The sequence below is a fragment of the Schistocerca cancellata genome, chromosome 8 (assembly GCF_023864275.1).
Source record: "Schistocerca cancellata isolate TAMUIC-IGC-003103 chromosome 8, iqSchCanc2.1, whole genome shotgun sequence".
Taxonomy (NCBI): Eukaryota; Metazoa; Arthropoda; class Insecta; order Orthoptera; family Acrididae; genus Schistocerca; species Schistocerca cancellata.
The window spans coordinates 312,515,657-312,541,228 of record NC_064633.1 but is presented as its reverse complement, the minus strand read 5'-3'; the positions used below and the strand labels follow the sequence as shown (position 1 = coordinate 312,541,228).

Below are 25,572 nucleotides of genomic sequence, written 5' to 3'. Positions count from 1 at the left end.
AGCTCTTTATACTCATAAAGTAATGAATGCTATTGACAGGTGATGTCAAATTGATTCCATATTTTTAGATTTCCAGAAAACTATCAACACCCTTCATCACAAGCATCTTCTAAACAAACTGCATGCCTATGGAATATTGCCTCAGTTGTGTGACTGGATTAGTGATTTCCTATCAGAAAAGTCATAGTTTGTAGTAACAGACAGCAAGCCATTGAGAGAAACAGAAGTAGTATCCAGCATTCTCAAAGGAAGTGTTGTAGTCCTTATATTGTTCCTGATCTATATTAATGACATACGAGACAATCTGAGTAGCCCTCTTAAATTGGTTGCAGATGATGCTGTCATTTACCATCTTGTAAAGTCATCAGATGACCAAAACGATTTGCAAAATGATTTAGATAACATATCTGTATGGTGCAAAAAATGGCAATTGGCCCTGAATAAAGAAAAGTGTGGAGTTATTCACATGAGTGCTAAAAGAAATCTGCTACATTTCAATTACGCGGTAAGTCACACAAATCTGAAGGCTGTAAATTCTACTAAATACTTACGGATTACTATTACAAATAACCTAAATTGGAATAATCATATAGATAATGTTGTGGGTAGAGCAAACCAAAGACCGCAATTCATTGGCAGAGCACGTAGAAGGTGCAACAGGTCTACTAAAGAGACTGCTTACACCATGCTTGTCTGCCGTATTCTGGAGTATTGCTGTGCGGTGTGGGGCCTGCATCAGGTAGGACTGACAGATGACATTGAAAAAGTCCAAAGAAGAACAGCTCTTTTGTTTCATCATGAAATAGGGGAGATAGTGCCACAGATGTGAATTGGAGTGACAATCATTAAAACAAAGGTGTTTTTCGTTGCGACGGGATCTTCACATGAAATTTCAATCACCAGTTTTCTTCTCCGATTGCGAAAACATTCTGTTGGCACCCACTTACATAGAGATAAATGATCATCATGGTAAAATGAAAGATATCAAGGCTTGCATAGATAAATTTAGGTCCTCGCTTTTCCCTGCACGCCATTCGAGAGTGGAATGGTAGAGGCAGCCTGCAGGTACTGCACTGAACCCTCTGCCAGGCACTTCATTGTGAATAGCAGAGTAATCACATAGATGTTGATCATGTAGTAGATGTAGAAAGCACTACTATGTGCCAGATGAATCAATTTTGGGTCTACAGGGAAGTAATACAGGAATGCAGAAGCAGGGACAGGTCACCTAGTTGCAGGCAAGAGTAGCTGGATTTTCCACTTGCTGGAAAATGGGTTGGAGAGGTAAGCTAGAGATGACCAGCCAAGAAAATAGTATACAAGACTACAGAGGGTACATAATATGTGAAAGAATCCAGGACAGATAGTCTAATATGTATGTGGACATTTAAATGTAATTAACAAAAGAAGTAAAACAAGTACATAGCTGATGGTGACTAAAGGTAGGAAATACTAAAAAGGAAATTACATGTTCACCATGTAACTACTACATGGCATAATGCAAGAGTCATCATAAAAGTAAATTCAAATGCATAGTGAGTAAGGAAAATAAACATCAGTAACAATATTATTTATTGTGTATGAAAGGGAAATGGATAGGTTATAGTTAGATATAGTGGGAATTAGTGAAGTTTGGTGGCAGGCAGAAAAATACTTCTGGTCAGGTGAATACAGGGTTATAAATATAAAATCAATTAGGGTTAAGTCAGCAGTAAGTTTAATAATGAATAAAAAAATAGGAGCATGGGTAAGTGACTATGAACAGCATAGTGAACGCAATACTGTAGCCAATATAGACACAAAGCCAATGCCTACCACAGTAGTACTAGTTTATATGCCAACTAGATCTGCAGATGAAGAGATTGAAGAAATGTATGATGAGATGAAAGGCATTATTAAGATAGTGAAGGGAGACGAAAATTTAATAGTTATGGGTGATTGGAATTCAATAGTAGGAAGAGGAGGAAAAGTAGTAGGTGAATATGGAATGGGGGTAATGAATGAAAGAGGAAGTCACCTGGTAGAATTTTGCACAGAGAATAACTTAATCATTGCTAACACTTGGTTTAAGAATCAAGAAAGAAGGTTGTATACGTGGAAGAGATTTAGGAAACAGGTTTTAAATTGTAAGACATTTCCAGGGGCAGATGTGGACTCTGACCACAATCTATTGGTTATGAACTGTAGATTAAAAATGAAACTGCAAAAAGGTAGGAATTAAAGAAGATGGGACCTGGACAAATTGAAAGAACCAGAGGTTGTAGAAAGTTTCAGAGAGAGCATTAGGGAACGATTGACAAAAACGGGGGAAAGAAATACAGTAGAAGAAGAATGGGTAGCTTTGAGAGATGAAATAGGGAAGGCAGCAAAGGATCAATTAGGTAAAAAGATGAGGGCTAGTAGAAAACCTTGGGTAACAGTAGAGATATTAAAATGTAACTGATGAAAGGAGAAAATATAAAAATGCAGTAAATGAAGTAGGCAAAAAGGAATACAAACGTCTCAAAAATGGGATCGAAAGGAAGTGCAAAATGGCTAAGCAGGGATGACTAGAGGAGAAATGTAAGGATGTACAGGCATATATCACTAGGGTATGATAGATACTGCTTACAGGAAAATTAAAGAGATCTTTGGAGAAATCAGAACCACCTGTATGAATATCAAGAGCTCAGATGGAAAACCAGTTCTAAGCAAAGAAGAGAAAATAGAAAGGTGGTAGGAGTATATAGAGGGTCTATACAAGGGCAATGTATTTGAGGGCAATATTATGGAGATGGAAGAGGTCATAGATGAAGATGAAATGGGAGATATGATACTGCATGAAGAATTTGACAGATCACTGCATGAACTAAATCAAAACAAGTCCCCAGGTGTAGACAAAATTCCATTAGAACTATTGATAGCCTTGGGAGAGCCAGCCCTGACAAAACTCTGCTACCTGGTGAGCAAGATATATGAGACAGGTAAAATACCCTCTGACTTCAAGAAGAATATAATGATTCCAGTCCAAAAAAAAGCAGGTGTTGACAGGTGTGACAATTACTGAACTATCAGTTTAATAAGTCATGGCTGTAAAATACTAACAAAATTCATTACAGACGAATGGAAAAACTGGTAGAATCTGACCTCGGGGAAGATCAGTTTGGAATATATTGAAATGTTGGAACACACGAGGCAAACTAACCCTACAATTTATATTAGAAGATAGATTAAGAAAAGGCAAACCTGCGTTTCTAGTATTTGTAGACTTAGAGAAAGCTTTTGACAATGTTGACTGGAATATTCTCTTTCAAATTCTGAAGGTGGCAGGTGTCAAATACAGGAAGTGAAAGGCTATTTACAATTTGTACAGAAACCAGATGGCAGTTATAAGAGTCGAGGGAGATGAAAGGGAAGCAGTGGTTTGGAAGGGAGTGATACAGGCTTGTAGTCTACTCCTGATGGTATTCAACCTGTAAATTGAGCAAGCAGTAAAGGAAACAAAAGAAAAATTTGGAGTAGGAATTAAAATCCATGAGGAAGAAATAAAAACTTTGAGGTTTGCCGATGACATTGTAATTCTGTCGGAGACAGCAAAGGGCATGGAAGATTGGTTGAACGGAATAGACAGTGTCTTGAAAGGAGGATATAGGATGAATACCAACAAAAGCAAAATGAAGACAATGGAATGTAGTATAATTAAATCAGGTGATGCTGGGGGAATTAGATTAGGAAATGAGACACTTAAATTAGTAGACGAGTTCTGCTATTTGGGGAGCATAATAACTGATTATGGTTGAAGTAGAGATGATATAAAATGTAGACTGGCAATGCGAAGGAAAGAGTTTCTGAAGAAGAGAAATTTGTTAATATCGAGTTTAGATTTAAGTGTCAGGATATCTTTTCTGAAAGTATTTGTATGGAAGTGAAACATGGATGATAGATAGTTTAGACAAGAAGAGAATAGAAGCTTTTGATATGTGGTGCTACAGATGAATGCTGAAGATTAGATGGGTAGATCATGTAACTAATGAGGAAGTATTGAATAGAATTGGAGAGAAGAGGAATCTGTGGCACAACTTGACTAGAAGAAGTGATTAGTTGGTAGGACATGGATGGTAAAAATCATAGAGGAAGACCAAGAGATGAATACAAGTAGCGGAGTCAGAGAGATGTAGGTTGCGGTAGTTACTTGGGGATGAGGAAGCTCGCACAGAATAGAGTAGCATGGAAAGCTGCATCAAACCAGTCTCTGGCTTGACGACAAAAACAACAACAACAACAACAACAACAACAACAACATGAAAGAGTACATATTACAGAGCAAATTGAACTGCAGGCCTGGCCAGGTTGGTGGCACTGTTGTGTATATACCTGATAAACGGGGAGGGGGGGGGGGGCTGATACTAACAGGCCACACAGTCAGTATTCTTAAAAGTGTAGCCTTATCACATGCTATTCAACACTGTTGATAAGACCTGCTTTCATATACATGTGTGGTGATGCACATGCTATCACAGTAAAAATACTTTTACATCACAATATCCTTGAACCAGTTGTCACAGAGGACATCAAAAGAACAGCAGAATGGATTTTCCTTGGCTCATGATTACATTAAGAATGCTGAAGAATCTAGAACAATGGAAAGTAAGGCAATTCTCACTAGCAAGTTATTCGTACTATAGATATTTCAGAAGGATTGTGGCCAAATGCTCCCACAGATATCAGTTCAATTTTCTGGGCCTTCAGATTTAGTGCTTATTCACACAGAAATCAGTCTTAGAAGCTAAAAGACAAACAAATGATGAAGCCCATAATTCTCAACTGTCACAATAAAAAAGAAAATACTTAAATAAGATGAAAGGAAACTATATCTTGTGTATAATTCTGAATATAATGACCTCACTGTATATGAATTTTGGAGATTAACAGAGTCAGTTACTGATTCTTATACTATGTCTACTTTCAAACCAAAAAGCACATCTTTAAGATATAAAAGATTTGTATAAAGATGAAAATATCAAGCATTATCAATCAGCTTGTGCTGCTATTTAGTTGCAGTCAAAGGTAGCATCTACCAGATAGTATTTAACTCTTAACATGAAACAAACAGATCAGTCAGATAATGCACCTTGGCACAAACTTTATAAAAATAAATGAACATTTTAATCTCTGCAGCTTCACTTACCCATCACCAGATGTAACAAAAAATCATGAGGCTAACTAGTAAGAAGCTATAACTACCACCTGTGATGCACAAAATAGAAAGTAAAATTACAAAGAAGCTGGTAGTCATTTCTGGAATTAGTACACATTTCCATGAAAAGTGATGAAAAAACTAATTGAGGAATATGGAATGGAGGTACCATAAATAATTATTTCACATTAACTGGCATGGAAAACAAACTGACTATGATGATAGGACTGACTATGAAAGATAGGACAGGGAAATAAAATGCAATGAGTTACAAACACATGACGATTACTACATCTACATCTACATCTACATCTACATTTATACTCCGCAAGCCACCCAACGGTGTGTGGCGGAGGGCACTTTACGTGCCACTGTCATTACCTCCCTTTCCTGTTCCAGTCGCGTATGGTTCGCGGGAAGAACGACTGTCTGAAAGCCTCTGTGCGCGCTCTAATCTCTCTAATTTTACATTCGTGATCTCCTCGGGAGGTATAAGTAGGGGGAAGCAATATATTCGATACCTCATCCAGAAACGCACCCTCTCGAAACCTGGCGAGCAAGCTACACCGCGATGCAGAGTGCCTCTCTTGCAGAGTCCGCCACTTGAGTTTGTTAAACATCTCCGTAACGCTATCATGGTTACCAAATAACCCTGTGACGAAACGCGTCGCTCTTCTTTGAATCTTCTCTATCTCCTCCGTCAACCCGATCTGGTACGGATCCCACACTGATGAGCAATACTCAAGTATAGGTCGAACGAGTGTTTTGTAAGCCACCTCCTTTGTTGATGGACTACATTTTCTAAGGACTCTCCCAATGAATATCAACCTGGTACCCGCCTTACCAACAATTAATTTTATATGATCATTCCACTTCAAATCGTTCCGCACGCATACTCCCAGATATTTTACAGAAGTAACTGCTACCAGTGTTTGTTCCGCTATCATATAATCATACAATAAAGGATCCTTCTTTCTATGTATTCGCAATACATTACATTTGTCTATGTTAAGGGTCAGTTCCCACTCCCTGCACCAAGTGCGTATCCGCTGCAGATCTTCCTGCATTTCGCTACAATTTTCTAATGCTGCAACTTCTCTGTATACTACAGCATCATCCGCGAAAAGCCGCATGGAACTTCCGACACTATCTACTAGGTCATTTATATATATTGTGAAAAGCAATGGTCCCATAACACTCCCCTGTGGCACACCAGAGGTTACTTTAACGTCTGTAGACGTCTCTCCGTTGATAACAACATGCTGTGTTCTGTTTGCTAAAATTTCTTCAATCCAGCCACACAGCTGGTCTGATATTCCGTAGGCTCTTACTTTGTTTATCAGGCGACAGTGCGGAACTGTATCGAACGCCTTCCGGAAGTCAAGAAAAATAGCATCTACCTGGGAGCCTGTATCTAATATTTTCTGGGTCTCATGAACAAATAAAGTGAGTTGGGTCTCACACGATCGCTGTTTCCGGAATCCATGTTGATTCCTACATAGTAGATTCTGAGTTTCCAAAAACGACATGATATTCGAGCAAAAAACATGTTCTAAAATTCTACAACAGATCGACGTCAGAGATATAGGTCTATAGTTTTGCGCATCTGCTCGACGACCCTTCTTGAAGACTGGGACTACCTGTGCTCTTTTCCAATCATTTGGAACCTTCCGTTCCTCTAGAGACTTGCGGTACATGGCTGTTAGAAGGGGGGCAAGTTCTTTCGCGTACTCTGTGTAGAATCGAATTGGTATCCCGTCAGGTCCAGTGGACTTTCCTCTGTTGAGTGATTCCAGTTGCTTTTCTATTCCTTGGACATTTATTTCGATGTCAGCCATTTTTTCGTTTGTGCGAGGATTTAGAGAAGGAACTGCAGTGCGGGTTTCCTCTGTGAAACAGCTTTGGAAAAAGGTGTTTAGTATTTCAGCTTTACGCTTGTCATCCTCTGTTTCAATGCCATCATCATCCCAGAGTGTCTGGACATGATGTTTCGAGCCACTTACTGATTTAACGTAAGACCAGAACTTCCTAGGATTTTCTGTCAAGTCGGTACATAGAATTTTACTTTCGAATTCACTGAACGCTTCACGCATAGCCCTCCTTACGCTAACTTTGACATCATTTAGCTTCTGTTTGTCTGAGAGGTTTTGGCTGCGTTTAAACTTGCAGTGAAGCTCTCTTTGCTTTCGCAGTAGTTTCCTAACTTTGTTGTTGTACCACGGTGGGTTTTTCCCGTCCCTCACAGTTTTACTCGGCACGTACCTGTCTAAAATGCATTTTACGATTGCCTTGAACTTTTTCCATAAACACTCAACATTGTCAGTGTCGGAACAGAAATTTTCGTTTTGATCTGTTAGGTAGTCTGAAATCTGCCTTCTATTACTCTTGCTAAACAGATAAACCTTCCGCCCTTTTTTTATATTCCTATTAACTTCCAAATTCAGGGATGCTGCAACGGCCTTATGATCACTGATTCCCTGTTCTGCACTTACAGAGTCGAAAAGTTCGGGTCTGTTTGTTACCAGTAGGTCCAAGATGTTATCTCCACGAGTCGGTTCTCTGTTTAATTGCTCGAGGTAATTTTCGGATAGTGCACTCAGTATAATGTCACTCGATGCTCTGTCCCTACCACCCGTCCTAAACATCTGAGTGTCCCAGTCTATATCTGGTAAATTGAAATCTCCACCTAAGACTATAACATGCTGAGAAAATTTATGTGAAATGTATTCCAAGTTTTCTCTCAGTTGTTCTGCCACTAATGCTGCTGAGTCGGGGGGTCGGTAAAAGGAGCCAATTATTAACCTAGCTCGGTTGTTGAGTGTAACCTCCACCCATAATAATTCACAGGAACTATCCACTTCTACTTCACTACAGGATAAACTACTACTAACAACGACGAACACTCCACCACCGGTTGCATGCAATCTATCCTTTCTAAACACCGTCTGTACCTTTGTAAAAATTTCGGCAGAATTTATCTCTGGCTTCAGCCAGCTTTCTGTACCTATAACGATTTCAGCTTCAGTGCTTTCTATCAGCGCTTGAAGTTACGGTACTTTACCAATGCAGCTTCGACAGTTTACAATTACAATACCGATTGCTGCTTGGTCCCCGCATGTTCTGACTTTGCCCCGCACCCGTTGAGGCTGTTGCCCTCTCTGTACTTGCCCGAGGCCATCTAACCTAAAAAACCTCCCAGCCCACGCCACACAATCCCTGCTACCCGTGTAGCCGCTTGTTGCGTGTAGTGGACTCCTGACCTATCCAGCGGAACCTGAAACCCCACCACCTTATGGCGCAAGTCGAGGAATCTGCAGCCCACAAGGTCGCAGAACCGTCTCAGCCTCTGATTCAGACCCTCCACTCGGCTCTGTACCAAAGGTCCGCAGTCAGTCCTGTCGACGATGCTGCAGATGGTGAGCTCTGCTTTCATCCCGCTAGCGAGACTGGCAGTCTTCACCAAATCAGATAGCCGCCGGAAGCCAGAGAGGATTTCCTCCGATCCATAGCGGCACACATCATTGGTGCCGACATGAGCGACCACCTGCAGATGGGTGCACCCTGTCTGTGTGTCTCAAATGTTGTAGGTAAAGAAGAAGCTAATTTGGTTAACAAGAATTCTGTATGATGAAAGATATGTACTGTGTTACATCACAAGCCAGTTTAAGGAACTCATGGCCTTAAGAAGCGATGGTTTTCACCCAAGTTAAATGAACGTCTAAGTTCCAAATATTTTAAAGTCACTAACATCATTTCGTAGGCCTTCTGAGAGTATTCTTATGCCATGTACCAAACAGTTAAATCGTCTAAGTACCACCGATTCAGTCTTTATCTTGTGTTTGTAAAGCATAGTTTTCCTCTATATACCATGTAGCAAGAAGTGTGGCATTGCACAAACCCCTGTGATTTTATACACAGTATCAGGTCAAAAATCATTCTCTCAGTAAGTGTGAACTGATGGGTGTTTGGAGGGAGGAAGAATTAGAAAATCTCCATAAATCAGTCTGTATGTTTGAAAAGTCTCACTTCCATACAAATAACATTATACGACACTAAAAATGAAGATCATAGAACTTCTATGAATTGTGCTTTAAAGCACAACCATTTTTCCATTTCAAAATATGTCTGACATCTATTTATAGAAATTCATGTTTACTTGTGGCAAAAATCAGCAGCATGAACATAGAATCTCGAGAGGTTTCCATGATCAGGTGGTGTAGCACAGAAGAAGATACTCTGGCAGAGATTATAACGTCCCTCCTTGCAGAAGTTGCAAGTCCGACAAGGCACACCAGGTTCAATGGCAACACGATCACCTGTCAATGGCAACAGAACATCACTAAATGCTTATTATGATCTTATCACTGTCATGCAGTTGTCATTAATGACTGAAATTATGTAAATTGCAATTAACTATATGCCAAGAATACACACACACACCTAATTAAAATATGTTTGCACAACAAAACTCTTAATAAAGTACAACACATGTAGGAATACAAACCCCTTTTCAAATTCTTTACTCCAGGCCCCAACTTTTCAACAACTCCAGATGCTTCATGACCAATGATCATTGGTTCTTTCACAATAAAGTTGCCAATGTGACCTTTTGTTAGATAATGCACATCAGAGCCACATATGCTCACACAACCCATACGTAAAAGTACCTCTGGAAAAAAAAGGAACACATTTTAGTAATTGTTTCCCTTACTTCTGTTTATTCAGCATCTGTCATGAAAGCGAACTGTCACAAAATATTAAATTAAGAAGTGAATGACTGAAATGTCAATCTATAAAGTCTTTTCCAGAACAGTTTGAAAGCATGTGTAGGTTTCATTTAACTTTACAGAACTGCATAGTGTTCGATGATGCACAGTACATTTTACTGGAACCAAGACTAAAAAATCATTAGAAAACTTTTGGAAAATTGTGCACAATTTTTTAGAGTAAAAGAGGCCACTAGATAAAAATAATGCATTCTCCCCCTCCACCATTCCCCAAATATGTTTGATATTAATTTTGACATCTACAAGGCTGCCTAGAAAAACGTAGTTGAGGAAGGGAAGTGGAAACGTTTTTGAGGATGATGTGGCATGTTGTTCTGAGGGTTGCGATATTGGGAGAGAGGGGGAGGCTAGCAACGGATTATGTACAGATAGCAATGTTTTACTATCCATGTTGTGATGGTGAAGTTGGTAGTACACCTTAGCTGTAAAGGCCTTCAGACAAGAATTTCACATACTGCCATTCACTTCTGTTCTTTCTGAAAGTGCTATAAGCCAGTGATGCATAATTTTTGAGCCACTAAATGAATGAAATTTTATTGTCGTTTAGCTGTTACAGCAATTGACAAAGTCAAGTTACACATATATAAGTTATGCAGCATATATCCATGGGTTGAAGATCAATATGTTTTCCATAAAATACAATATTTATAATCAAATAATATGAAAACGTTGCATCTTAAATTACTCAGTTAAAGAATTTGCATTGTACTCTCCAAACCAGTACCACTACGATATTTCACAGTCATAAAATTCCTGAAGTGAGTAGCAAGGATTTGCAGCTAACCAACTGAATAATTTGTCTTTAAATAAATCAAATGGAGCTTCCATACATTCTAGTGGCAGTTTGTTAAACATCTTCATACCCACCACTTCGTAGCTGTTCAATGACTTGGATAATCTGTAGTAAGGTATGTCAAGATGGCTACTATTACTGGTCCCATGAGAGTGTACATCTCTTCTACACTGGTATTCTGATAGGTTGCTCTTTATATGCAGTAGGGCAGTGTAAATATACATCTTTATTACAGTTAATATTTTTAAGTTGATAAACAGTGGTTTGCAGTGGGCCAGATTATCACTGTTTGTGATAATTCGAATTACTTTCTTCAGAAGTACCAAAATGTCCTGAAGGTGTGAGCTATTGCCCCATATGAAAAAAAGCCCATAAGATATAATGCTTTGAAAAAAAGCAAAGTAGGTCAGTCTTACATAGGCCGCAGGTACATGGTTTTTTAAATTCCTTAACAAATACAGCACTCTAGACAGCCTTGCACTAATGTATTTAATATGTGGCTCCCAAGTCAATTTACTATCTATAACAATACCTAAGAACTTAACACTATCCATGAAGTGTGCTCCTGGCAGATCTCTTAAACTAAATACAATCTTTTGAGTTTTACTCTCATTAAGCAGGAACCCATTAGCCCGAAACCAGACTGATGCTTGTGATATTATGTCATTTGCCACAGTTTGGAGCATATCCACGTCTAAGCTGATATTGAAAAAAGTGGTATCATCTGCATAGAGAATGGAGTGAGTATTTAAGTAAGATGGTAGATCATTTGTCATTAGGTTAAATAGCAGAGGTCCTAATACTAAGCCTTGTGGCACACGGCACTTAACTTCAACTAGCTGTGATCTCTGTTTGCCAATACAAACAATTTGTTTACGGTTGCTGAGGAAAGATTTGAAAATGTTGTCAACTTCACTGTTTGTGATTTCATAGTAAACTAGTTTGCTGAGGAGTGAAATATGCTCCACACAATCAAAGGCTTTGCTAAGATTACAAAAGGTAGCCTGAGCAAAATTTTTTCCTTCATAAGCATTAAGCACTTTTTTAATCAGGGAGTCAATGGCATGGACTGTGGATTTGCCCTTCCTAAAGCCAAATTGTACCACAGTAATAATGTTATTACATGTCAGATAATCACACAACTGGGAGTTGTTGATGGATTCCAAAACTTTAGCTAAAATAGGTGTCAGAGATATTGGGCGATAGCTAGATGGGAAGTTTTGTCTCCTTTCTTGTAAATGGGCACTACCCTGGATAATTTTTATACATCTGGGAATACTCCTTCAATTAGACATCTGTTTATACATTTAGTAAGAGGATATATTATGTGCCAAATTATCTTTTTTAACATATTACAAGAAATACATATGTATCTTCACTCTCAGAGGGCCTAAAATTATTTACAATAGTTAAAACAACATCTGGTGTGACCTCTGTTAAAAGGAATTTATTTTTCAGGATGTAGTTTACATTATGATATCTAATGAGATCAGCTACAGTTTCTTGTGGCCTCCCAATGCTTTCCCTAATTTGGTTAACAGATTTTATACAGTAGTTTTAAATTCATCTGCTGAAATTTCTACCTCAGCTTTCTGCTTGCTTTTGGTCACTGAATTTATTATAGGCCATGCTTTTTTGCATTTATTTTTTGATGATTCAGTGCTGACTACGTTATGTCATTTTTTGGCCTCATTTAAAGCATACTTAATTACTTTTGTGCTCTTGAGTACCTTTGTTTAGCCATATCAGTTTTCTGAAGTCTGTAAGAATCTCTATACAACAACAACCTCTTTTTCATATTGGCTAGTTGAGCAGTATACCACGGATTCTTATCCCTGTGTCTATTACTGTTACTTTTAGGTTTAACTTTACATTTGTATTGAGGGCAGTTGGTCTCGAATATATTTAAGAAAGAGTGAAAAAATCTATTGAACAATGTATTGGCAGGGCCCTGGGCATTATTGTTAAACTTATGTGACCAGTCATAATTACTGAGTGAGACAATAAAAGTAGACAATTTTTCTTTTGTTATTGGTCTTGTGATGACTATTTTAGGCTCTTTAAACTCCTTTTAGTCCATATTAGGCCTATCTGTACCTATTTTTACCCAAACTGAGTCATGGTCTGAGAAATAGAAGACAGCTACATCTGAAGACAGTAACTATCTAACAGGTTTTTAAATTCATTTACGGCATGCATGTCTTGGTTTACATCAAATGCGGTACTGATGTTACCAACAATCACTATACTATATTTCTTCCACTGAGGACTAAGAAAGAAATTTAGTAATGTCACATGTTTTTCTAAAAATACTAGTGCACTTCCGTCTGGTGATCTATAAAGAGATACAATAGCAATTTTTAAATGATCCAGATATACACCTGTGGTTTCAAAATGTATCTCACTGCACAGATATCCTAGATCTAGTTCATTACTACAATTTATTAGTTCTTTCTTAATGTAAATTGCTAAAGCTGTTTGCTAAGTGGAAATCATGTAGTACCTGGAAAGAAATCACATTTGCTTTACACCAGTGCTCACTTAAGCATAATGCATCAAGTAAGTTCTCATTTGCAAATTACATGCAATTTTAAAATTACATGTTTTCCACTTATACTTTCAATATTTAGATAACCTATCTCGAGAGACAAAGTTGGTGAGCAAAAATTTTTTTTTTTTTTTCTTTTTTGTGGGGAGCAATCGTCATTACTGCTATATTTCTCTCTTTTGTTACCGACATTTATTATATTATTCTTATCTTTAATCTGGTCATCTAGTGTGAATCTGGGAAAACCTGTTTGTCTCGGCCCTTCTTTGCTACCTCTGAAAAAGAGTTTTCCCTAAATCTAAGTAGTATTGCCTCAGAGCTATCAGTTTTTGCTATGGCTAACTCATTGGCTACTTTTACGATTTCATTACTCACATACTTCTATCCGAGTTGATTCAGATGGAGACCATGAGCAGTGTGTCATCTTGTACCTAACTTAGTTATGTTTACAAAACAGACATTTTAAAAGTATTTACAAATTTTCTTCATTTCTTCACTTACTATTCTCACTTCAACATTCACACAAGACCAGGATGGAAGATCATGCCGACATGGTATTGAAAAGATGAGGATTTTCGTATTTTGTAGTTCCTGCAGTGTCTTCTTTAATGATAACAAGAAGTATTTTCCTTCATTTCTCACTATGTCATTTCATACAGCCAGAAAAATTGCCAGTTCCATAGCTTCTGCTGATGAAGAACCTGCTACAACATCTTTAAATTTTGCACTAGGTTTTATTGTGGCTGAGATATTGTGGCTTGAATTGTTCTCAGCTATATCCCTTAATTTCTTTCCTTGACTGTCTGCATATAAATGTATTTTCACAGGCCTAGGTCTGCATTTGCGGCTTGCTTTCTTGGGGTTTTCGGTTTCATTACTTATATTGACTGCTATCGCCAACACAAGAAAGAACTAAGTAATAATGCTAAAATCAGCTAGACCCAGGAAAAAATTGGTTATGTGTGGTAGGAGTTATAAGATGCATGTACAAACAGCATAGTACTGTATATAATTTAATAACAGGAATTTATAAGGGCTGTCCCTAAAGTACCCAACCTAAGAAAGAAAAGACAAAAATTTTGTGAAAAAAAAAAAAAAAACTTTATTTCTCTACAAAGACTCCATTCAGCCCAATACAGTTTTCCCAGCAATGTTCAGTAGCTTCAATACCCTGTTTACAGAGATAATCATGTATTCTTGTTTCTCTGACATGTTCTACATCCTGGAGGATCTCCTCACTACAGATCAATTGGAACAAAACCTAAATGTCATCAATTGTCGTCTACTGCAGATTTCATCTCTCCATTTTTCACTAATCTCTTAACATTAACTCATTTATTCAAGTTTGGAAGCAGAAAATAATCAGAGGGGACTACATCTGCTGAATAGGGTACACGAGGGAGCAATGCAAATTTAACTATTGATTTTCACCTTGGCGATAATGTATGTGTGATATGGTGCATTGTCATGCTGAAACAAAACTTTCTTTCTCGTTAAATGCAGCCATTTATCATCACTCAAATGCTGCAATAAGTTTGCATAATAGCTAATCATTTTCAATATAATCAATTAAAATTGTGCCACCTGTATCCCAAAAAACTGATGCCATGACCTAGCATGCGGAATAACTGTCTTTGCCTTCTATGGAGCCAATCCTCTCCTTTCAGTCCATTGTAAAAGATAGCAGCCACCAATGGATGTTGTATCCCTTGACATTCATTACTGGACCATCTAAAATTGTAAGGCTAAACCTGTGTTTCAAAATTGTTTCCACAGCCTGTGATCAACAGAAAGATCAGTATTCAACCACTAGATCACTGAAGTCTGGGTTCTCCATTCTTCGTCCAGTAGTTAATACCTTGATGGAACTCATCCAAGTTGTTTGTCATGGTAGCTTATTTCTTATGTTTAGTACAAATTCTAACTACACCAAACATCTTTTTGACTATGACATATTTTTATTTCATACATCACTCCTCATTTTTCCACTATCTTTGCTACTAAAAAACCAGATAATAAAAGGCAGACAATTTCATACGCTATTTTAAAGACCTATTTTGCAAACAAGTGAACATACGATTTGAAAACACTTTAAATAAATAATTTACTTTTTAGCCACTGTTTACATTTCCTGTATTCCCACATGACTCCCCAACACCATGTATGGGTGTCATTCAATTATGCCTGCCAGCTGGGCAGGACATTTCACACCCAGCTTGATCTTATATCTTTGTATGGCACTTGGAAACACTACGTATCATGGTCAGTTGGCAGCTGATTCAGTGCTCATATGCTTCTTCATCATCAGGAAGAAAATGAGCTGGCTTCAGTCAACCAATAGTAATGACATTTAGTTTATCTTTTGTCTTATGGTAAAGAACCATGAATCAAGATGAAAATCAGTAATGAACTCACAAATATACTGGAGATGATTTACTCACACTGGTGAAGCCTTTTCATTCATCTGGTTGAATGTGTAAGTTCTGTGTATACAGAAAATGTTGTTCCTTGCAAGAGATATCCCAATTTTATTAATAATAAGTAAATACTTAGTATTTCTGAATCATGAATTAAATAATTATTATGGCCAAGGGAAAACATTGAAAAGTAGCAAAAAGGCTTCCAGATTCCATAGTGTTTCTGTTGTAAGGCTGCTCCTGACACAAAGTTTGATGCATCCACAAACAATGCAAGCAAGTCCATGCTCCACGCTTGGGAAAGTTAGTAGGGAAGTTCAGGCAATAAATTCCCCACATGTTTCAAATTGTTCTGTTGCCTCTGGTATCTAGTCAATGTGTATTTTGTTATTTTTCTTTCTTCCCTTCCAATAGTCATATAGAAGAGTTTGGTTTTGTATAGCATGTTTCATATGACTTCATTCACCTCCATAGCTGAGAAGTCAGCGTGGCTGAGTGCCATGTGGAGGACTTGGGTTCGATTTTTGGTGCTACCAGGGATTTTTCCTTTGTGGGGAGACTGGGATGGGGTGCTTCCAGTCTTGTGAGACCAACTGAGGACCTACTCAACCCATTAGTAGCAGTTCAGAGGTCAAGAGCCTGAAAATAATTGGGAGAGTGGTGTGATGACCAGATACCCTTCCATACTGCACCCAACAACGCCACTGGCAGAGGAGACACAGCATTCAGCTGAGCCCAATTGGCCTGCCTATAACCAGAAAGCTCAACTTTCAAATGTTGGCGATAGAAGTTAGGCATGCCAAGAAATGCTCTCCGTTTTTTCACTGTTCCTGGACGGCAATGGTCCGTACTGTCGGCAAATCTGGTTTGGTGTCTTCTGCCGTAATGATGTATCCAAAAAAAACTTATTTTCTGAGTGCCAAACACAGATTTTTCAAGATTAATGCTCGGACCATACGTATCAAAACATTCGAAAAGTGCAGTTAAGTGCTTCAAGTCTTCTTCCTCTGAACTAGATGCAATCTGAATGTCCTCTTTGTTGGCAGAACAGAAATTTAATCTTTGCAGTACTTCGTTAACAAATTTCCGAACTTTGCTTAATTTCAATGGTATGAAACTAAATTCTTCGAGGGTAAACGGAGTTGTAATTGCAGCTGTTTGTCCATCTTCTTCCGCAAGTGAGATCTGATAATACGCTTTTCAGAAATCTAACTTCGAAAATATAATACACACGTCAAAAAAAATTTCGCGTAAACCTAGTTCCCAGAACTCTTGAAGATAGACTCACACTGTGGATATTGTATCACAGATACAGTCCCTTTGGCTGTTCAGAGATGGCACTAAACCCACCCAAAGATGTAAATAACCATGCATGAGCAGCCCTATTAGATATTAGACGGAGGAGGTCCGACAGCCGATCAGTTCCAGTCGTTTCACCAGGAAGGAGGTACACGGCTCGTGTTGTCTTTAGTTCAACCATGCCTAGATGGTCAATACCGTGGTTCGATCGTGACTGTATTGTTACTTTGTGTCACGAAGGGTTCTCGACAAGTTAAGTGTCCAGGCGTCTCAGAGTGAACGAAAGCAATGTTGTTCAGACATGGACGAGATACAGAGAGACAGAAACAGTCGATGACATGCCTCGCTCAGGCCGCCCATGGACTACTAGTGCAGTCGGTGACCGCTACCTACGGATTATGGCTCGGAGGAACCCTGATAGCAATGCCACCATGTTGAATAATGCTTTTCGTGCAGCCACAGGACGTTGTGTTACGACTCAAATGTGCGCAACTTCACTCCCGAAGTCCATGGCGAGGTCCACCTTTGCAACCACGACACCATGCAGTGCAGTACAGATGGGCCCAACAACATGCCGAATGGAACGCTTAGGACTGGCATCACGTTCTCTTCACCAATGAGTGTCGCATATGCCTTCAACGAGACAATCGTCAGAGATGTGTTTGGAGGCAACCCGATCATGCTGAACGCCTTTTTGGGGTGGCATTATGTGGGGCCGATGTACGCCGCTGGTGGTCATGGAAGGGGCCTTAATGGCTGTACGATATGTGAATGCCATCCTCCGACTGATAGTGCCACCATATAGGCAGCATATTGGCGAGACATTCGTCTTCATGGACGACAATTCGCTCCCCCATCGTGCACATCTTGTGAATGACTTCCTTCAGGCTAACGAAATCGCTCGACTAGAGTAGCCAGCATGTTCTCCAGACATAATCCTATCGAACATACCTAGGATAGATTGAAAAGGGCTGTTTATGGACGACGTGACCTACCAACCACTCTGAGGGATATACGCCGAATCCTCGTTGAGGAGTGGGACAATCTGGACCAACAGTGCCTCGATGAACTTGTGGATAGTATACCACGACGAGTACAGGCATGCGTCAATGCAAGAGGACGTGCAACTGGGTTTTAGAGGTGCTGATGTGTACAGCAATCTGGACCACCACCTCTAAAGGCCTCGCTGTGTGCTGGTACAACATGCAACGTGTGGTTTCCACGAGCAATAAAAAGGGCGGAAATGATGTTTATGTTGATCTCTATTCCAATTTTCTGTACAGGTTCCGGAAATCTCGGAACCGAGGTGATGCAAAACTTTTTTTGATGTGTGTATTTTTTTTTCCATGACGGATAATGCTGATACCTATTCGTGGAACTGAATAGTTACCTGGGAGGGTACAGTCATTTAGACGGCGACAGTCTCCATAAACACGACAGTGGCACTCTTGTTTTGTGACCAAGTTTAGAAGACAGGCCCACTGCGGTTTAGATCGATGAATAATGTAGTGGTTTCATATTTACTAGATTTCTTCTTTCGCAATATACAGTTTGTGAGGATCTAATCTACGAGACTTGCATAAGGCTAGAGGGCCACTAGATACTGAGATATAATGCTGAACACAGTGTTTTACTTCTTTTAGCTCGACACAGGGTTTCGTTAACTCAAAGAAATTTCTTTAAAATTTTGAAAAGTCGCAGCAGATATGAAATAAATTAAGCGAATCAGCTGCTTCAATAAATGTTACATTCCCTTTCGTTTCCAACTGAGTGTTGTTAATAACATTTTGTTTTCAACATCGACGACGATGTGAAAATTATGACGAAAATAGGCGTCTAACATGCCTTTTGACGTACCGTACCTGATAATGACCATTGACAATAACGTCTTAATCCGAGGTCAGTATTCAGCAGCCGGAGACTGGAATTGGAGACCTATTTGCTGCGAACAGTTTCTATGCAGCCGCTTTTTCCTTACCATCTTTTTGTTACTGGTAGGACAGACGTCTGCTCCGTTGGCTACCACTAACAAGAGCTCTGCAGTATTATCTTCAAAGACAAGCAATTATTACCGGCATGTAACAACATCTGTGGTAAAACATTCCCGTTCACCCGATTTTCCCGGTAGCAACGCTGGACACATTATTTTGGCTTGCAATCAGTGCCAAAAGGAAAATGGCAGTAACAGTGTTCTTTGTCATTGTGTTTCTGCTTCTGTTACGAGAACGTTGTCACGTTTGATTTCCATCGTGTCTTAGCACTCTTAGTTGACTTTCTTGTTCGTCGAGTCATGCGCGCAACTGATCCAACTGTAACGTAGAACTTGTAGCTTATGACAACTTCTGTGATGGAACTGACTGAACTTCAGTAACTAATCGTATGCCCATCACCCAGACTGTCATGAAAGCCAATTTATCTACACCTTCTTCAGAAATAGTTAAAATATGGCTGGGAAGTTAGTCTGACAATGAAGTTTTCAGAATATTTTTATTGACCTTTTTCCCGTATAACCTCATTTCATTTTAAACAAAAGTTAAACTGGTTTCATTTCGTCTAACTGCAGTTCTAGAGAGGATATAGAATGTAGACTGGCAATGGCAAGGAAAGCGTTTCTGAAGAAGAGAAATTTGTTAACATCGAGTATAGATTTAAGTGTCAGGAAGTCATTTCTGAAAGTATTTATATGGAAGTGAAACGTGGAATGCTGAAGATTAGATGGGTAGATCACATAACTAATGAGGGTATTGAATAGAATTGGGGAGAAGAGGAGTTTGTGGCACAACTTGACTAGAAGAAGGGGTCGGTTGGTAGGACATGTTCTGAGGCATCAAGGGATCACAAATTTAGCATTGGAGGGCAGTGTGGAGGGTAAATATCATAGAGGGAAACCAAGAGATGAATACACTAAGCAGATTCAGAAGGATGTAGGTTGCAGTAGGTACTGGAAGATGAAGAAGCTTGCACAGGATAGAGTAGCATGGAGCGCTGCATCAAACCAGTCTCAGGACTGAAGACCACAACAACAACAACAACAACATTCTCCAGAACACTGTTTAGAGTCTCTCTGTAGCTAAGGAATATTAATTTGACTCACTCGGAACTAGCAGCAAAATCCCATACGTTTACACCAAATCGTGGCTCCAGTTGCGCTAATACCCTGTCCAGACACATTAATGTGACCACCTGTCAAAAGTCTGAATACTCACCTGTTGCAGCGCGGACGGCTGCGAAAACTCCAGGAAGAGAGTCAGTGGGGTCCTGGAAGGTACTGACAAATGTGGAGCCATGCCAACTCCAGTGCTGTGGCCAGCTGCACTAGGTTTTCCGGTTGAGGATCGAAGGTGCGAAGAGTCCCATCGAGGTAGTCCCACATACTGTCAATTGGATTAAAATCGGGGAGTTTAGTGGCCAGAGAAACACGCTCATACTGGTGCTCTTCGAACCACGCATGTGCACTACGAGGTGTGACACACTGCATTGTCCTGCTGGTAGGTGCAATCGTGCCGAGGAAAAGAAAAACTGCATGTAGGGATGGACATGGTCCCCAAGGATAGAGGCATACATGTGTTGATTCACTGCGCCTTCGCCTCGGGAATGCCACGAAAACATTCTCCAGGTCATAATGCTCCCTCGTTTACACGCCAAAGGCCATCGGTCCAGTGGAACATAAAACTTGATTAATCTGGAAAGGTCATCAATTGCCACTCAGTGAACGTCCAGTTGCCATATTGGTGTGCAAAATACAGCCTTCATAGCCGATGAACAACAGTCGGCATGGACGCATGAACCAGGAGCCTTAAGCAGAGGATCAACGTTCGCTGAACGCTCGTTGAGGAGACACTGTTGGCAACCCTTTGGTTCATCTGGGTGGTCAGTTGCGCAACAGTTGCCTGTCTATGCCCCCGTACACATCTCCACAGCCATTGTTCAACCTCGTCATCTACGGCCCATGATGCATCACAGCTGTCTCGGCGCCGGTTTTGGGTAGCACCATTTTGCCGAGTACAATATACGTTCCCAGGGCAGCATGCGAACAGTTTACAAACTTCCACCGCTGACCCGAAAGAAAGCTATCATGCCCTTTTGCACGTCAGACATATCACTCCGACGACTGTAATGTGCTCCGCATCTCCTGCTTTCCCCCCCCCCCCCCCTCCCACACACGCCAACTCCACTCACACACTTCACATATCCTCCATTACTAGTGCTGCCACCTGCGTTCTGTGAGCGGTTATTGCACGCTAATGTCGAACATAGGAGATGGTCACAATGTGACTGGACTACATAAACAACTAAACTGTGCAGTTTCATTTGTTATGCCAGGCGATAAGAAATTGCCCTTCACCTTGGTAGAAACAGATTTCGGGTTTCCAAACACAAAATGGCGGCAATTTCATACCGTCGTAGTCTATGTCAACTTTTCCGAGAGCTGTAGCGTTTTTGTTAGGAGTATCTGTAGTCTTCATTTTCTATCATGTTTTCTTGATCACGTCGGGGTCACTACTCTTGGGAGTTTACTCCTTATGTTTAGTGTGAAATCTAACTAAACCCAACACCGTTTTTGATTGCAACAATGTTTATTTCACAACTCACTTTTCCACAATCTTTGCTCCTAAAAATTCAGAATGTTGACGGGGTAACGGACAGAGTTTGATACACTTTTTTCTCCGTAAAACAACTGAACATAAAATTTTTAACTGTTTAAAAAAAGTTACTGGTTAGTAACTTTACATTTTCTATATTTCCCCACAGTTATGTTGGTTGTCTTCTCTCCCTTCCCAACACCGATTAATCACTGAAACACGCCAATGTGTGTTAAGTAAAAATTTTCCAAGTGAATTGGCAGCGCTGTTGGTTTCTTATCCAGTGGCGTTCACCAACACTGCAATATTCGCCACTTTCTTGAGAGCTAGTCCAGATTGTCCCTACGCAATGCTGTTTTTGCGAGTCTCCCCGTCCCGTCCCAGTATGGAAACCTGTGTATACTTCAGAATCTATACCATTTTAAGAAATTTCTCCACCGCATCGAAAAGTTGGTTTTTCGTTCATTAAAAGCGTCTAAAAAAATTGCATAGTTAATGAGATTTTAAGTGCCAATAAAACGCACTGAATCCGATACAGGTATCTGTATTAAGATAACATGTACGGACAAGCAAATTCTTAATGTCTATGTGTTATCTGGCGACTGGAAGAGCTGTTATCGAAGAAAAGTAACATTTACTTAATATGCAGATTATTTCGGGGTGTGACGATCGTGTGACACGAAAGTACTTCTGTAATCTGTGCCAAGGTATCGCTGATAACACAAAAGGCAGCTCGAGTACTATTCTCACATCAGTATCGAACGGTAGCATTGTGCGTTATCGCGAGAAGGTGCTTTAAGCAATGACACTGGGGAAATTTCCATTTAGTATAGACGTTCATTTATGTTTGATTACAACATCTTTCATTACGCCATCTGTAAAGAACAGGTGAAATCAGGCATTTACCAGAAACACTTTGGCGCAGATAACGCAGAAGTAAAAGAATCTGATGGGCGTGTAACCCTCTCCACACTTAAGGGAACACGATCCATTTACATCTTATCTACTATCGTGATCATTTCCAAGACAGTGTAGTAGGTACATTTACTGAGGACTGTTTCGTGTGTGTGTGTGTGTGTGTGTGTTGTCCTTAGCGTTAAGTTAGGTTAAGTTAGATTAAGTAGTGTGTAAGCCTAGGGACCGATGACCTCAGCAGTTTAGCCCCACAGAACTTACCACAAATTTCCAAATTTCATCCACTTTGGAAATGTTACAAAACAATACCCCTTGATGAAAACACTTAAGAAACATACGATTTTGTATTGGACGATCGGCGACTAAAGGTGTATGAAATAACTGACGCTAGAGGCGTATCAGAAGAAAGAGTGTGTCATATTTTACACGAAAACTAATTACGAGATAGATCGGCGTCAGGCAGCTACAGGGTTTTGACAAAAATATCGAAAAACCGCGAGGAAAGCAAGCTTGAACATACAGTGAATGCAGATGCTAGTCAAGTCTGTAGGTTGCACTGTTGCAAATGACCACGAACGGCAGCTGTGCAATGTATTCAATGTGTTGTGTAGAAAGTGTTCAGAACAGTATTTGTGTGGTTATGAATGCTTTATATCGGACATTGGCAAACTGTTAAGCTTGTATAGTGCGTACTTCCGTAAACAAGGGGGCTGGAAGTGTTTGATGTTTCAAGAGGCACCATTTCGAAGATCGAAAGCGGAAAAACATCGTCCCCAAGTCACAATGCAGTCGAAAGTGCGTGCTGAATGATGGCGACACACAGTCGCTGAAGAAAAATGTGAAGATAAATAAGGGAACGATAGCTGCAAAAGTTACTCCAGAACTGAATGTCGCACTCTTGAACTCTGTCAGCACAAAAACAAAACGAAAGGATTCCATACGCATGGCGAGCTGTTTTTCCAAAACTAGTCATCAGTGATGGAATTGGTCATACCTTAACAAGAAATCATGATGGAGAAGCCATAAAACGTGGACTATGGAGTAATGGAAGAAAGTAATTTGGACGGATGGTCTTCTTTAATTCAGTTTACAACTTCTAGCCGAGTTTACGTCCAAACGATGGAACATGGCGGGGGTTGGGTGACAGAGCAGCCATATCGAGGTATTCCATGAGTCCTATTTTTACTCTGCAACGTCTTATTACTGCCAAGAATTATGTGACCGTTTTGGCTCATCTGGTCCATAATACGGTACAACTGATGATGCGTTTCAATAATTGCACGGCCCCTGTTCATACAGCTCACATCGTCCAGGACTGGTTTTGTGAACATGAGAATGAATTGCCATATCTCCCCTAGCCGCAACAATGACCAGTTCTCAATATTATTGAACCTTTGTGATCTACCTTGGAGAGAAGAGCATGTGATCGCTATCCAACTCCATCATTGTTACCTGAACTTGCCACTATTTTGCTGGAAGAATGCTATAGGACTCGCTTTAAAACCGTAGAGGACTTATATTTATCACTCCGAGACTACTGGAAGCTGTTTTTAAATGTCAACGCCTTTCCTACACCGTGTTAGAAATGGTAAAGTGTTTTGTGTGTTTCCATATTTTTGTAAAGCCCCTGCAAATTGTTGGATACTGACCAATAGCAAATGCGAAACTGAATTCTCAGCATTATTTAGGGCCTTTAAAAAGAATTAAGCCAGTTATCCTCCAAGGATTTGATAGTGATGATGGTACTGGTACATATGTGGCACGAGAAGTGAAAATGCAATCATGGAGCAGTGGCCCACATCAAAGGAGGAGGAGTAAATTTCAACAACCGGAAACGGTTAAGTCTAGTGTTTTCTGCGATCATGGGAATTTGTCATATCGTTTACCAATAATAATTGTCGTTCTGACTGAAGGGAAAAATACAAACGAAGAAGCCTTGTTCGAACAAGTAAAATTATCTTTTTTCTGTACTGTGTACTTGCTCACAGAGGTTTTTTGATGACTGGCAGACAGAGGGCTTTGATGTATGAATTGATGCGTCATCCACCCTGTTCATCAGATTTGTCTGTTTCTCACTTACTCCTACCCCAAGAGCAATCTTTTTCCGTAAAACGTTTCGAACAAAAACAAACAGGTTATGCCGTCGCATGTGAGTATGAAGGTCGCACTCCATAGATGGAGTCAGCTCAACGGAAAAATGATATATTAAGTACATGCACCTCTAAGCGAAAGGTAAGTGCATTTGTAACTAAAACCGTTGTCTTATATTACTCCTCCTAACACTCCCTCACTCCCTCACACACACACACACACACACACACACACACACACACACACACACTTTATGTACTGCCACATCGTATCCATTTAACAGTGATCTGCCTAGGCAGATACGTCAATTTCCACGAGACTTTGCTTTTACTTCGCAGTAAGATGGTGTTTACGTCTTTCTGGGAAAAATGGTAAATGTCGTCACGAACGCAATAACCGTCATGAGCTCGGCAAGATTCTACACCGCTGGGCAGAGGGAAGTGCAACACCATAAAGAAATCATTAGAAGGTTGTAAAACCGCTTCCACAAACGAATAATAATGGCAAACAATAGCAAATCATTGTCACGCCACCAATTTATTTAGAAGGTATGAAATAAAAATCTGCTCTGGAAATCGAATCAGAGAGAAATATGGAGCCTTTCTGAACCACTAGCTGATAGGTTGTGTCGATGCTACAAGTTAATTGATACTACTGACGAGAACGGCGACAAAATACCTGAGTCAATACAAACAAACACATCACTGGACATACGAGGGGACATCTTTAAGTTATAATTATCTCCCCGACATTATTACGTTATTTTGATAAAATTTTATCAATATTATCATCGATCGCCCAGGACATGATGCTCAAAATTTCAATTAATTGTGTCCTTTTTTGTTACAGGGAGTGCCAAATTTAGCTGAGGTGTAAAATGAAGAAAATTGAGATTCATAGTGTGTTTAAGTTCCTGCATTTGAAAGCTACCAGTGTCCGAGAAATCCGTGATGAGATGTCAGC

The 25,572-nt window shown here is 39.8% G+C and overlaps 1 protein-coding gene across 1 annotated transcript in view; it reads right to left on the bottom strand.

Moving 5' to 3' along the window:
* LOC126094465 (sorbitol dehydrogenase-like) overlaps positions 1–25,572 on the bottom strand; it is a 79,689-nt gene that overhangs the window by 17,587 nt on the left and 36,530 nt on the right. Inside the window, exons 3-4 of the mRNA XM_049908853.1 lie at positions 9,681–9,845; positions 9,333–9,492 (exon numbers count right to left, since the gene is read on the bottom strand). Of these exons, the coding sequence (XP_049764810.1) occupies positions 9,333–9,492; positions 9,681–9,845 (325 nt within the window). The remainder of the gene's footprint in view (positions 1–9,332; positions 9,493–9,680; positions 9,846–25,572) is intronic.